General features: G+C 37.0%; 1 protein-coding gene across 2 annotated transcripts; it reads left to right on the top strand.

The window, feature by feature from the left end:
• The first annotated feature begins 289 nt into the window (after positions 1-289).
• On the top strand, positions 290-14554 carry ltb4r2a (leukotriene B4 receptor 2a). Of its 2 annotated transcripts, none has more exons than XM_079446574.1 (6): positions 290-533; positions 8073-8108; positions 8249-8911; positions 11263-11463; positions 11542-11585; positions 12551-14554. In XM_079446574.1, the coding sequence occupies exons 3-6, from the start codon at positions 8258-8260 to the stop codon at positions 12867-12869; spliced, it is 1218 nt and encodes a 405-aa protein (XP_079302700.1). In that variant the 5' UTR covers positions 290-533; positions 8073-8108; positions 8249-8257; the 3' UTR covers positions 12870-14554. The 2 variants fall into 2 exon arrangements, with proteins under 2 accessions (XP_079302700.1, XP_079302701.1); XM_079446575.1 differs by having other exon boundaries at positions 348-533; positions 8307-8911; positions 12551-14553.
• Positions 14555-14800: the final 246 nt, after the last annotated feature.

The following is a 14800-nucleotide window of genomic DNA, read 5'->3' as shown; positions in this document are numbered from 1 at the left end:
CTGTCAATCAAACTCTCTTCGATCAACTGTCCAGCGTGAAAGAGGCATAGAGATACAACAGAAATGGTTTTTGTAGCATGCAAACAAAAACAAAGCAGCACAAGTAGTGGAAACACAGCATCAAATGTAACAGCTGTATTGTATTGCAGTCACTGGCATGTCATTGTGTACTTCGGTACCCAAGTAAACGTGTGTATTTGTGTGTGCTAACACACGTTTGTACAAGCACCTATGAGAGTGCAGGATGCTGATTCAGAAATTACTAACAGGAGTGGTGGCCTGATCAGACAGAGGAGTGTGTGTGCTGTGTCTCTACTGGAGGTGTGTCATTGACAGCTCTATATTTCGAAATCTAGATGCACAGAATGTAGAGAGAGCCACAGAAATATGTGGACTGGAGAGAGGAACGACAGATGACTGCGGTGAGAGCACCGGGGAACTGAATTACCTGAGGAGGAACTAAGAAAGAAAGAAAAGAGAACGTATAAACATTGCTTTCACTTGTAGCTGTAAACCACTGGAAGTACAAGAAGGTAAGGCTCGTTTCCTGCTTTCTGATAATATCTGAGTCAGTCAGTCAGTTTGAAGATCACTGTTAATAATTAACACTGTGTGTTTACTGCCAGAGAGATATTAATACTCGCTTGTGATATTAAGAAAGCTGGCCAGTTGTCTTTAACTAAATAAGATAGATTATTATTCAATGAAAGTTTACATTTATGCATTTAGTTGTTGCTTTATCCAGATCATTCGAGGTATACATTTGGCCTGTACGTGTGTTCTCAGGGAATCAAACCTATGACCATGATCTATGACCTGAGCTACAATGATTTTTAGTAGTAGTTGTAGTATATGGTTCTTAGCTAAAGTACACATTATTATTTTATGTAGCACTTTTTTTTTTTTAAAGCAGCATTCAAGAAATGTTTAAGAAATCATGTAATATGCTGGCTCACTGGAAAGAAATAAGGAAATAGTCCAAATTTCCCCAACTTTCTAAGCTGTTAGTGCACCTCAGACCAGCAACAAACCAGCTGAAGGTGATGGACCAGCCAGTGACCACTTCTTAAAGATAAATGCTCTTTATTAGTATGAGTGGTTCCATGAAGAACATTTAACAACCATAAGACTTTTCCATTGCACTAAAGGCTCTTTAAAGTTGAAAAAGGTTATTCAGGTTATTATTAATCATTTTTAAAAGTGTACAGTATGTTCTGTCAACTCTGATCCAACAAACTTTAGTTTCAACCCAATTGAAAACACCTGAAGCCAATCAAGATCTTCAGGATTACTAGAAAGTTTCAGGCAGGTGAGATTGATCAGTTTTGGTGAAAACTCTGCAGGAAACCTTGACCTACAGTAGAACCAGGATATGATTCCAGTGTTAATGCATTTATGCTCCCCACATGCTGCAATAAAAACACTGTAAACATATTTAATGATATGCCATTAAAAGCAATGTGGCGCTTTGTATAAACGGTAATAATTGTGTCTAATTAGTTAAACATAATAAAAGGCGACAGAAAAATTACTTGCAAATAATGTGAATCTTATACATGACAACATGCATGCATGCAAAACATTATAAAAAGCACAATGGGCATGGAACTATTTTGGACTTAACCTACAAATACCATGGTATATAAATATGGTAATCATGATATTACCATGACTGCATCAAGTTATATTTGTTTATCACACTCCCACATTATGCAACGTGTGCTATATTTGGGCTGTAGACAGTTGTCAATGCCGTTATTCTTTGAGTAAGATCACTATCAACAATCCAGGAGAACTGTGTCGGGGCATCCACGCATGTCAGCGCACATCTTCTCACTTTTTTTTTTTGTTCTGTGCACCTCAGTCGAATATCGTCATCTGTGTAAAGCTTGTTAAGACTCGCTGCTTGCGTTTCAGGCCAGTGCTGTACAACACAGCTTAATGAACTATGTTGAGTAACATTAACCTTTCGAGGTGGTCGCAAGGAAACAAGGATAATACACTGGATTAATTCTTGTAAAAGCCAGAAATGACCATGATTTTACACAAAGTCACACATGCGTATGCTTATTTGTGTAGCATGTTCTGTGATTCAGAATCAGGTGTGTGTCGCTGTACGCAGGTGTAGTAGTCAGGCGCTCATTACCCTATTGTGCTCTCACCGAGGGCGTGCTGGTCTTTGTTAGTGGGTGTGAGTGGATTTTCCCGTCTGTTTGAGGTGTATGTCTCAGACTGTGTCGAGTCTCCCAGACGTGCGCTAGACAAACACTGCATGCAGTTCAAAGACAGGCCACATTGATATGGGAATGTCAGGAAGTCAGTCCAAGCGTGTTGAACTTCACTTCAGCAAATCTCGTTATCATTCTTCCTTTCTTTCGTCTGATGATCCTGGTTTTGTGTGAGTTTGGTTTCGGTGGAATTTGGAAAGAATTGTGAAAGATTTCTGGAGCGCATTTATGCCAGCAGCGTTCATGTCTGGTCTCGCTATCAGGAAGCAGGTTTCATGTGGAAAAACTTGTTACAGATATTCCAACTTCTGTCCCATTTTCCCATGGAACTGAATGCAAATAAATGACTTGCTGTATATGGTACCTGTGGTTTTGCAATACTGAGGTTTTCACACAATAGTGTTGTAACAAATGGTGACACAATTTTCTGACTTTACTGAAATTAAAGTTGTTTTGAAATCTACAGCTAACCTAACACTAAAAAAAGAGTTTGTGTCATGTCATAATTTGTTTAAATCCCATTTACTTTCTACTTTTACTTTTTATAGGCAAAATGTACAAATTTAGACACTATGGGTGTCACATCTGGCTTTTGCCCTGACATTTTTCCCATTTGCATTATTGCAATCAATCCTCATCTGCTCTGACATTATATTTTAGTGTTTTTTCACATTTAGGTGTAAGTTTTGAGTAATAGTTGGTAATTTAATGTTTCATATCGACTTAACCAAGATAAGCTGCTTTTGATGATTCACTTTTTTTGTCATTTAACATGCCAGACAAATTATAACCCAATATAAATGTTTTTTTTTCTACTTCAAAAAATGAAATTTGTGTCTCACTCACCCTCATGTCGTTCCAGACCTATGTGACTGACTTCCTTCTGTGGCACACAATGGAAATCCATTATCTTGATTCAAACTGTGGTTTCTCACACAGCAAAAGCTTCTTTCAAGTTCCAGAAAGGTCAAAAACTAGCATAAACAAGTAGTTTTCAGTTACGGTCAGACAGGCTCTCACTTAATTAGCTGAATCTGAAGCAGGTGAGTCAAATAATGAAGACCTACAGAAGGTGCAATGCTGCGGATCCTCAGAATTAAAAGCCACTGCCATCATAAACGTCCAAAAACAGTAGCACATACGAGTTGTGCACTATATCTTCTAAAGTCATACACTGTAAAAAAAAAGAAAAAGATTTTACAAAATAATTTTGGGAGCTGTGGTTACCATAATAATTTAGTAAAACAATACAGAAAAACAGTAAACGCATTTACAGAACAAAACTGTAAAATTTACAGTATAATACTCTAATTTACAAACAAGCATCTTTGAATGTAAACCACTAAATACAACAACACACACTGCTATTAAAGTCTGTTTTGCACCTTTAACATACCGAGGACCACCATAATAATGCAGGTGGTAAAAGAGAAAGCCTTATGAAGAATCACAGCTCATCACAAGTAGCTTCACCACAAGCAGAAGTACATATTAATATATAGAAGGTGCACAGAGTCATTCATGCAAACACAAAACACCATCGTGGTAACACACATGATACTTAATGCAATAAACGTTCATTAAACACCAGAAGATGTAACATAAAGCTCAAATGTACATAACTGATAAAATAACAGGATTATTTAAACAAAATACTTTCAAATGTGGCGTGTCACGCAGGGAATTCTGGGAATATCAGTTTACAGTTTTTGACTGTAAATTATACATCGATTTGCTATTTTTTACTTCTAAAAACGGTACAATTAACAGCATTTTACTGTAAAATTACATGAAATATCTGGTTAGATTTTTTACAGTTTTACAGTTTTTCCTTGTATAAAGTACGGGAATATACTGTTAACTTTATAACAGTTTTTTTCAGTAGCGTTTTTACAAAATTTTACAGTTAAAATTACACTTATTTTTTACAGTGTATATTAGTTTTGAGACTGAAATGTAATATGTTATTTTATTTTATGCTGAAAGTTTGAATAAGCAAACATGAGATTTGAAGGCCACAGCAACTTGAAAAAGCAACATGAATAGTTTTTAACAATTCACCTTTTGTGTTTCACAATAGATAGTCTTACTGATTTGGAGCAACATGAGAGTGAGTAACTGGTGACACTTTTCATTTCTGAGTGAACTGCTTTGATGATTGAACTCATTATACTCTTATCCCTGACCTCTTAGTGTTGTATCTGGCCACAGAAAGAGTTTCAACATTAATGGCTAGACTAGACAGCTCATCAGTGACTGATGATTAAATCCAAGCAGCCATGTGACAAACTGCTAATGTAAAGGTCAGGAGGAAATAAAGTCTGCTTACACAAGCATCATTTCTAAGACTCATGGCAGCAGGCCCAAAACAAGGTTCTTCTGAAATACAGCCCATGGGTTTGTGCACCAGTTTGCCGTTTGAAGTGGGTACTGAAGCAGGGATACAGTGACTGATGGAAATGTCTGATGTGGTCTGGTGAAGAGATAAATGGTTAGCCTTGTCAATGCCATCTGTCGATAGTTGTGCAACTTTAAACACACCTGAATCTGTTTCTCGGGATCTTTAAAACCTTCTGAAATGCAGACGTCAGTTCAGTTTTGACAAATTAGAAACCTTGAAATAGAGCCCACATGTATCAAATCAAGTCAAATCAATGGTATTTAAATGAAGATTTGAAGTGCCTATTGGAAAAGTGTCATGATGTGCTTATTGCACGGGACTGTGTTTCCCAAAAGCATCGTAAACCTAAATTAATCCTAGCTTCATTTGTAATAATGCTTCTACGATCAACTGAGTGCATTTGGGAAACACAGCCCATTTCACCACATCCTTCCCATAACTCCTTTTTATTTCATAACTTTGAGGACGTTGCTATTACTAATGATTCTGCATAAAAATGTTAAAATAAAATTTCTTTACATTTCTTTCTTTCCTCTGTTGAGTTTACAGTGGTGTCACAGTTTTTGGTTACCAAATCATTCCCCGCAACAACTCCTTTTTGTGTTATTTCACAACTTTGACTGAACTATTTCTAATAATGTTATGCAGAAATGAGGGAATATTATAAATGTGACCCTGGACAGCAAAACCATAAGTGTCAATTTTTTTTTAAATTGAGATTTATACATCACATGAAAGCTGAATACATAAGCTTTCCAATGATGTGTGATTTATTAGGATCGGACGATATTTGGCTGAGATGCGAATATTTGACTATCTTGAATATGAGGGTGCAAAAAAATAATAATAATAAATCAAAACTGCCTACTTATGACTGCTTTTGTGCTCCAGGGTCAGATATTTGCATTTGGTAGTAGTTTATTTATTTAAAATATTACTATTAATATAATTATTAATACAATTTGTATTGATATAGAATATAAGTAAAATTAGGATTTTTTTTTTTTTTTTTAAATATTATACAATTTAAATGAACAATTCTCTCTTTATTCTTTTTGAGTACTTTACTTTGGTGCATTTATTTGCTGCATATCTCACCAAAACATATGCTGGCCTTTTAACAGTTTACTAAAATAATACCACACATTATGAGAAACTATAACAACACAACACCAACTAAAATCAAATGGATACAGTTGTGTGTTTGAAAGCTAACTAGTCATTTTTATTGTGTTGTGTTGATAACATGCAGGTTTAGCTTCTAGTTAAAACCCCAATCAGCATAAATGATCACACATCATTTCCTGTATGAACTTCCTGCAGTGATAAACACACAGGGTTTGTGGGCAGAAGTCTCCATTCAAACACTGGCACGCTTCACATATTCATTGTTAATTCTTCAGATTCATTCTGCGTTTTCTAGACTTTCCTGTTCTGTGTTCTGCGTCTCTGTTGTTTTCTTTTCTCTCTCCGAGGGCCTCTAATGGACAGTGTTCTGGCCGTCTGTGTTCTTTCACTCGGTGTACCGCGTTGGTGCCTCTTGAACGGATGGCTTGCGGTCATATTGAATTGTGGAGATCTGGCATGAGAAGATAACGATCATGTTACGCAGACTCCTGTAATCACTTGAGCAAAACGTTGTGTTTGTAATGCATCAGGGAGGCTGTCAGCGTCTGCCATATGCTAATGCCTTCACTAATGTACAGTAAGTGGCTCTGTGGACATGATTATTTTCCACTGGCCTTTTTCCTGGCCGCCACTGAGACGCGGTGAGGCTACGACTCTCTGACCTGTGCTTCTGTCTGAAGACCACAAACGTCATTTACGGTGGCTTCCACCCTCATTATGAGCGTCTAATATCGAAAATATATCCAAAGTGCAAACAAATGTGTTTTCACCAACTTTACAAGAGAGCCAAAACATTTACCATGCTTTGATCTGACTTTTTGTACTAATTTAAATTGTTTATATTAAGAATTTGTACACTCATGGATGACAGTATTTTGCATATAGAAAGAGCTCATTAAGAGCTTTCATTTGATATATATATATATATATCTCCATTTCCAACTTCAAATGCAGCAAGAACATATTTACTTTCTCCATAAAGAGTAAACAGACCAAACACCAATTCCAAGGTTCTTAGTTGTTTTTGTGCTTCCACTGAAGCTGCCAAATCAGTCTCATTATACTATCAAACTACTTTTAAATTTGTGATTATATACAGTGCCTTGCGAAAGTATTCATACCCATCATTTTTTCAAGTTTTGTTATGTCGCTACCTTATGTTAAACTGCTTTAAATGACTTATTTTTTCCACATCAATCTACCCTGCGTACACCATAAGACTATGTGCTTCTGTGCAGATTCAATGCAGCAGATTTTTTTCTGAACACTTCCCCAGATGTGTGACTTGACATAAACCTGTTTCTGAGCTCTACAGGCAGTTCTTTTGACCTCAGGGCTTGGTGTTTGCTCTGATATGCATTTTCAGCTGTTAGACATTTTATTAAGATGCGTGTGCCTTTCCAAATTATACCTATTCCGGTTAACTCTGCTCGAAGTGTAGTAACATCTACAAGCAATATGAATGCTCCTGAGCTAAATTTCAAGTATCCCAGAAAAGGAGTACTTATGCAATGGAATAATTTCAGTTTTTTATTTCTAATAAATTTGAAAAGTTACTACAAACCTGTTTTTTTGCTTTGTCATTATGTCATTATCATCACATAAGGCTGCAACACAACAAATCGTGAAAAAATACAAATAAAATTAAGGGGTGTGAATACTTCCGCAAGGCACTGTATAGATGTATACTGTATATTATATTCATTTTTTAAATTAATTCATGTCATGCACATGAAGTACAGTACTTTCTGTTCATATTTGTTTGGTTCAAACCAAAGATCAAACTTGATCCCTGTAGAAGAAATGAATGGAAATGGAAAAATACTTCTGGTCAGATCCAGTACTGCTAAAAACGGCATTGCTTTTCTCTGCATTTATCTACTGACTTATATAATGGATGCCATTATCAAATTAAAAAAGAAAATATCAGTTGATCAGTAAAATGATGCTCTATCAAATCACCGTGTAATGAGGACAAATAACTCTGTGTACTATTGAAATGAGTTTATTCCAGTAACTTCTTACTGGATGTATATCAACAGAGAAAGCTCAATAGAACAACATTCATTTGAAATAGAAATCTTCTGTAACATAAATGTCTTTGCGCTCACTTTTGATCAATTTAATGTGTCCTTGCTGAATAAAAGTAGTACTGAAATATAATCAAAAAGACTATATATGATTTATAAAAGAATCCTGAAAAAAGGTTTATTGTGATTCTAATAGAAATAATAAGTTATTGTGTTTTTGTGAGTGTTTCTGAAAGTGTATTGTGTTTGTAAGTTTATTGTATTGTGTCTTTCATAATTTTGCAGATTTGACTTTTAATCATAAAGAAGAAAACAGCCTTTGTGAGTAGAAGAGACTTCTTATAATTATTCCAAACTATTGATGTAGTTCAATGATGTGATGCCACAACCATATGCAGTGTTTAAAACAAGCTAGACATTCACTGCAACTGACAAAACATATATATATATTTTACCCTTAGATTGCCAAGATGGACTTAAATCACAATGAGTTCTTGTCCTCCTCTTCTGTCCTACAAGTCACTCCGTCCTCCAGCCTATTTGTCCTTCCCAGTCCCATTCTGAACATGTCAACGCAGCATCCTGCCAACTTCTCCAACACGACTAGAGGCGAGTCGATCTTGAGCAACAGGAGCGGAGCGGTCGCTGGCGCGGCGATCCTTGGCTTCGTGTTCCTCCTCGGCGTCCCCGGGAACGTCTTCATCATCTGGAGCATCTTGGCCCGAGCGCGGCGTCGCTCCATCACCACCCTCCTGATCCTGAACCTCGCCTTCGCCGACGGCTTCCTCATGTTGCTGACGCCTTTCTTCATGGTTTATTTGTTTCAGCGCAGTTGGATTTTCGGCCTGGTGCTGTGCAAAGTCCTGTTCTACCTCTGCTGTGCCAACATGTATGCTTCCATATTTCTGATCATGCTGATGAGTCTCCACAGGCTGGTGGCGATAGTGTGGCCGAAGCGTGTCGGCGCGCTGACGGACCGCAGGACTCTCACGAGGGTGCTGGTGGGAATCTGGGTGCTCGCTTTGGGACTCTCTGTGCCTGTTTTGGTTTTCAGGGCCAGCAGAGAGGTCAGCAAAGAGCCTCAGAGTCTCGTGTGTGACTGCCATCACCCACAACCACAATATGTGAGTCTTTTCTACACTAATATTTCAGATCAAAACTTATTACATGCACAGAAAAAAAAAAAAAAAAAAAAAAGCACAATGAATTGAATTATGCTCTTCAACAGACTGAAAATTACACGCATACAGTAATGCATAATCCCTCAGCCTATCCAAGATGTAGATGAGTTTGAGTGATACAGATGAAATGTATCACTCCATCATTTGCTTCAATGGATTCCAAACAGCTGATAAAACACCATAATAATCCACAAGTCATTCACTCCAGTCCATCAATGAACACCTTGTAATGCAAAATGCAAGTTGTTTATGAGAAACAAATCCATCATTACAACATTTTAATTTGAAACCGTTGCTTCTGGCCAAAATACGAGTCCATAATCCATAATAACGCTTCCTCTAGTGAAAAAGACCCTCCTCTGTTGTCCACTCACATCAAAATGTTTGTTTAGAACTGTTTTGGCTTGTAAACATTGCTTGATCTTTGCATATTTCTCTCCTGATTCAGATGAGGTGACTTTTTTCTCTTGAGGAAGTAAGATCATGGATTAGTATTTTAGCCAGAAGCAATTTTGAAGAAAAAAAAAAAGAAAAAAACCCCCCTGATATTGCAATGTGCTGGGATTTGATTATATAAACATTATATACAACATTACCAAATAAATGAACTTACAGAGTCAGTAACACACCAAAACTGTCTTTGAGGAGAAGGAAATGAATATCAGCTTCAGCTGGATGTAGTGATGTTATGTTAAAGCCCTACATTAAATTTAACATTTAACAATACCATGTAGTGATGTTACATTAAAGCACTGTATCTGAGTACCAAAAGCATGCAATTAATGACGCCTGAAGCTTCAGTCGCCTGAAAACCACGTGACTGCTATTTTTTATTTGAATTTTTTCAAACTAAGTGAATCTCAGATAATATCGTAGTTCATATATCATATAACTACTCAATATCATAGTTTATATATTAAGCACAAATAAACGTTGCCTATGCAATAACAGTCTAAGGACTACAGATCACAGATTTAATTTATGAATTGGTTTCATTTACTTTGCTGCCAGTACACAGACACAAATGAATGACTTTGACAATGACCACTATTTATATACAATAAAATAAAACAGGAAATAATTTACAGAATCAGACATGAAACCACTGGCTGTAATGGATTACAGGAATTTGGAGGGTGCTATTAAAGCTTTGAGTAATGAACTTTTTTCAGCTACAATTGTATTGAAAGCCTCGCTGGTTCAGAACACTTCATTTCGCCATCTCTAGCTGCATGTTACACACACTCACACTCACACACTCACACACACACACACACACACACACACACACTCACACTCACACTCACACTCTCACACACACACACACACACACACACACACACACACACACACACACACACACACACACACACACTCACACACACACACACACACACACACACACACACACACACACTCACACTCACACTCACACTCTCACACACACACACACACACACACACACACACACACACACACACACACACACACACACACACACACACACACACACACACTCACACTCACACACACACTGTTTCCAACTAATTTTCAGGGGAAGTTGCTAAAGGAAGTTGGATTTGTTGCTAAAAGTTTCTAAATGGTGTTGTGATGTCATTGCACGATGACATCATTACATATGTCGGAAAATGCATCACTACATAAAATCTCAGCAAAAATATATATTTTATATGTTACAGTAATATTAGAATTTATATTGTTTTTTTCGTAAAACAATATAATGTGATATAATATTAAAATATAACTATATTTTTAAATACAGCATTGAATTATTGAACACTTACACATTTTTGGACAATTAGAATTTAATTTTTTTTTCTTTAATTAGCTTGTAAACTAGTAAAACTACACATTATGAACAATTATGGTTTTAAGCAGTGTATTTACAGTTAGTTAGCGTGCTACACTCTAAGAAAAGACCGTGGCATCAATCTAAATGTGATGGAATTCTCTGTATTGATTTTTTACAGACTTTTACCTGCATTTTACGCATAATATTTTGTGTTTTTGAGAACATCATTCTCATGTTCATTTTGCAGTTTGAATCTTCCTCTCTGTAAAGAACTTATCCACATCATGACATTGTCACACTGCATGAAGTTCCTGCCACAAATATTGTTTTGTGCCAAAAACATTTGGCAGAGAACTGCATTTTCCATGTTTGTAATGTGTCCAACAAGCCTTCTGGCAGACATATTTTCTATCTACAAATATCCGTTTGTTCATTTCCCATTACGGCTCTGTTATTTCATGACAGTGTTGTTCTTCTGCAGGAGGTGATGCAGTATGCTATGGAAACTTTCCTGGGATTCTTGTTGCCATACGGCGTGATCATAGGAAGTTACGTGTGCATCCTGCGCAGAATCCGCCAGACGCGCTTTCGCAGACGCATCCGCAGCGAGAAACTCATCCTGGTGATCATCATCACCTTCGGCCTGTTCTGGCTGCCTTACCACATCATAAACATGGTGCAGGTGTGTGTCTGTCCATCAAACACTCGGTTTCTCAAATGTGAACACAACCTAATTTATTTACTTTTTTCTCTCACACAGGTGGCTGCTGCTTTATATCCAAAAGATCATCCCGCAAAAGAAAAGTGAGCAATTTAAAAACACTCTCAGCAACCATTAAGTGCAATTAACTTTAAAGGGGTCATATGAAGTTACTAAAAATAATATTATTTTTTGTATTTGGTGTAATGCAATGTGTTTACACGGTTTAAAAAAACACATTATTGCTGCTCTTCTCTGTCCCGCCTTTCTGAAACATGTCGATTTTTTTACAAACCTCATTGTTCAGAAAAGCGAGGTATGCTCTGATTGGTCAGTTATCCAGTGCGTTATGATTGGCCGAATACCTCAAGCATGTGACTGAAATGTTACGCCCAGTGTTGGGTAAATTACTAAAAAAAGTAATCTACTACAAATGACTATTTACTTCTTTAAAATTGTAATTTGATTGCATTACTGATCACTGCATTTAAAAAGTAATCAGATTACTAATTACTTTACTTTTCAGGTTATTAAACCTAAAAAATACACTACAAGAGAAACTAGTTCTTTAATTAATTTAATATTGACTGAAAAAAACAAAACAAAAAAAAAACAGCCTAAGTATTTTGATACGTAGCCTATTATCTGTATTCACTCCCAATATCAATAAAACTTTTATTTTGGGGGGTTTTGTAAGATAAATAAAACAAATAGGGCCGCTTTCTGCATTCTCAGTCTCCATGAATATATTCCTGAAAAGAGTATGCACAAACAGCTTGTAACACACTAAAGACAAAGGAAAACATGAAATAGCATCATATGACCTTTTTAAGTAGCTAATGTTTGGGTAAAATTAACGCATTTCATGTTACTTTGACAAGGAAAGCTATGCTTCAAAATGGTTAAATTCTGCTGTAAAGCACATATAACAAGACAATTTTGTCATTAAGGTTATACAGTCCAGAAATTCAAAGCAAACTTATGGGTTTTGAAATTGCTTTTATAACGTCTCAAATTTTTATAGAACAAATAAGCGTTAAACACCAACCAGCTGTTCTTCCTTCAACAGCCTAAAAAAGATCAGGGCGAAGCTGCGAGCACTCACCTCTACCGTGGCCTTCGTCAGCAGCTGCATAAACCCCGTGCTTTACACCTTCGCCGGGAAGTCGTTCATCCGGCGGGAGGGTCTGGCCTTCATGGCGCGGCTGTTCGAGGGAACGGCGCTGGAAACGACGCGGAGGGCCCGGCGCAGCAACCAGAACAGCCGCGACCGAGAGAAGGAGACCGATGAGGGAGACAGTCTCAAAGACAAAGACTCCGACTCCACCACCACCACTGCTAACGCAAACTCGGTTATTAAAGTTGTGCCGAAGAAAAACGGCAAGTGAGCATCTGGCTGCGGCTCGTTACGGGGAACTCAGTCCAGCGTTGGGCTGTAAGTTGTTCCGTTGCGCGGTGGGTAAATCAGCTTGTGCTTTTGTAACAAATGGAGGTCAATCCAAGTTTATATTATAAAGTAAAAAATGGTTTACCAATGATGTCCCCAAAAACAAAAGAGTAAGGAGCCCAGTGCCTAAACCAAACCATCACCAGGCCGAGAAATGAGACATGGGTTTTATACTGTACATTGACTAATGGGCTAAACAAGGAACAGGTTCTAACCATTGAAAACATGACAAAGCAAGTCCACAAACCCGACCCGGAATACTCTGTATTCCACCGCTTTCAAAGAACTGCTTCATGTGTTTGCCCAGTAGAGGGCGACACGCACCTGAGAGACAGATGTAGTGTTCAGATCGGTCAGAAAGACCACCTGCATTCATGGATCCAAAGATTCAAGACTGAAAGGGTCAATGTTGGGTTGAACACTGAACATTAAGAGGGAACCCATATCCAGGTCCTGTTTTCTTTCAAATTAATTTCCATGACATTTCCAGTAGTTCATGATTAATGTTTAAGGATTTTGTTTTGTTTAAAGGCTTGACAGATTGCACTCTAATAAATACTTCACAACTGCATTATAAGAAAATGCATAGAAATGTCCATGATATTTACAGTGAACCCGTGTGACAGTAAAAGAGGGTGAATCAGGGTATGACACTTTTTTTTCTGTCATTGCAACAATGAATGAGGTACACCAAAGTTTAAGGGTTTATGCGTTTACTTATGTCTGAACCACTGAACAATTGAACAAATTTTTTTTATAAATATGTACTAAGTCATCAGTCATATTAAATGTGATGATTTTGTATTAAAGGGAGAGTTCCCCCCAAAATGAAAGTTACCCCATGATTTACTCACCTCAAGGTGACTTTCTTCTTTCAGACGAATGCACTCAGAGTTTTATTAAAAGCGTCCTGGCTCTTCAAGCTTTATTAAGGCAGAGAATAGTGGTCAAGATTTTTAAGCAAAATAAAGTGCATTCTTCATAAAATATGCCTACATCATCTGCCTCTCTCACATGAACGTGCATACAACAGCAAAAGCTTGAGATTTTGTATAGTTTTAAATATGGATATCATTCTTACACAAATCCCACTCTTTAGACCTTTGCTAGGCCTTTATTAACCCCCCGGAGCTGTGTGGGGTACTTTTTCTGATGGATGGAACTATGGAAGCACTTTATTTTGCTTCAAAACCTTGACCACAGTTCACTGCCTTAATAAAGTTTGGAAGAGCCAGGACATTTGTCTGAATTTAGATGAAAGTCATACGAATGGCTTGAAGGTGAGTAAATCGTGGGGTAATTTTCATCTTTGTGTGAACTATCCCTTTAAATGTGAAGATTTACAATGCATGTATCCATGTGTGTTTGTGTTTGTGTTTTGGGATTACAGGGAATCTGAGAGATCAAATTAAAAACTTAGACACTTCAATTAGGATCAGTTGAAAATGTGTAAATGTCAGCCTTGTGGTTTTAATATATGCCATTCAGTGTGTGCGAACTGATAGACTGTTTAATAATGCTCAGATTGTACATAAAGAGTAATGATGAACGATGTTAAGAAATATACATTCTGGAAACGAGGAAATGAAACAACGATTCTCAATAAATCAATTCTTTCACATCACAGTTATCTGTTGAAAATCACTCATTACTGTTAATCATTCTCAATTATTTTAATGTTAATTGAACCAGAGTTGTCCAATTCATCATTTCAGTTTTAACTTTTTTTTTTTTTCCACTTTTTTCAGTTTTAACTGACCTTAAAAGTGGACACTCGGGAGATTTTTTTTAATCTAATTTACATGTTGAAATAATGTTAAGGCCGGCCAGTCTATGAAAGGAACTAGAAGTGACCTAAGCAATTAATACCAT

This window comes from Barbus barbus (assembly GCF_936440315.1).
Source record: "Barbus barbus genome assembly, chromosome: 2".
Lineage (NCBI taxonomy): Eukaryota > Metazoa > Chordata > Actinopteri > Cypriniformes > Cyprinidae > Barbus > Barbus barbus.
The sequence above is the reverse complement of the archived record's forward strand: the minus strand, read 5'-3'. Positions and strand labels throughout refer to the sequence as shown.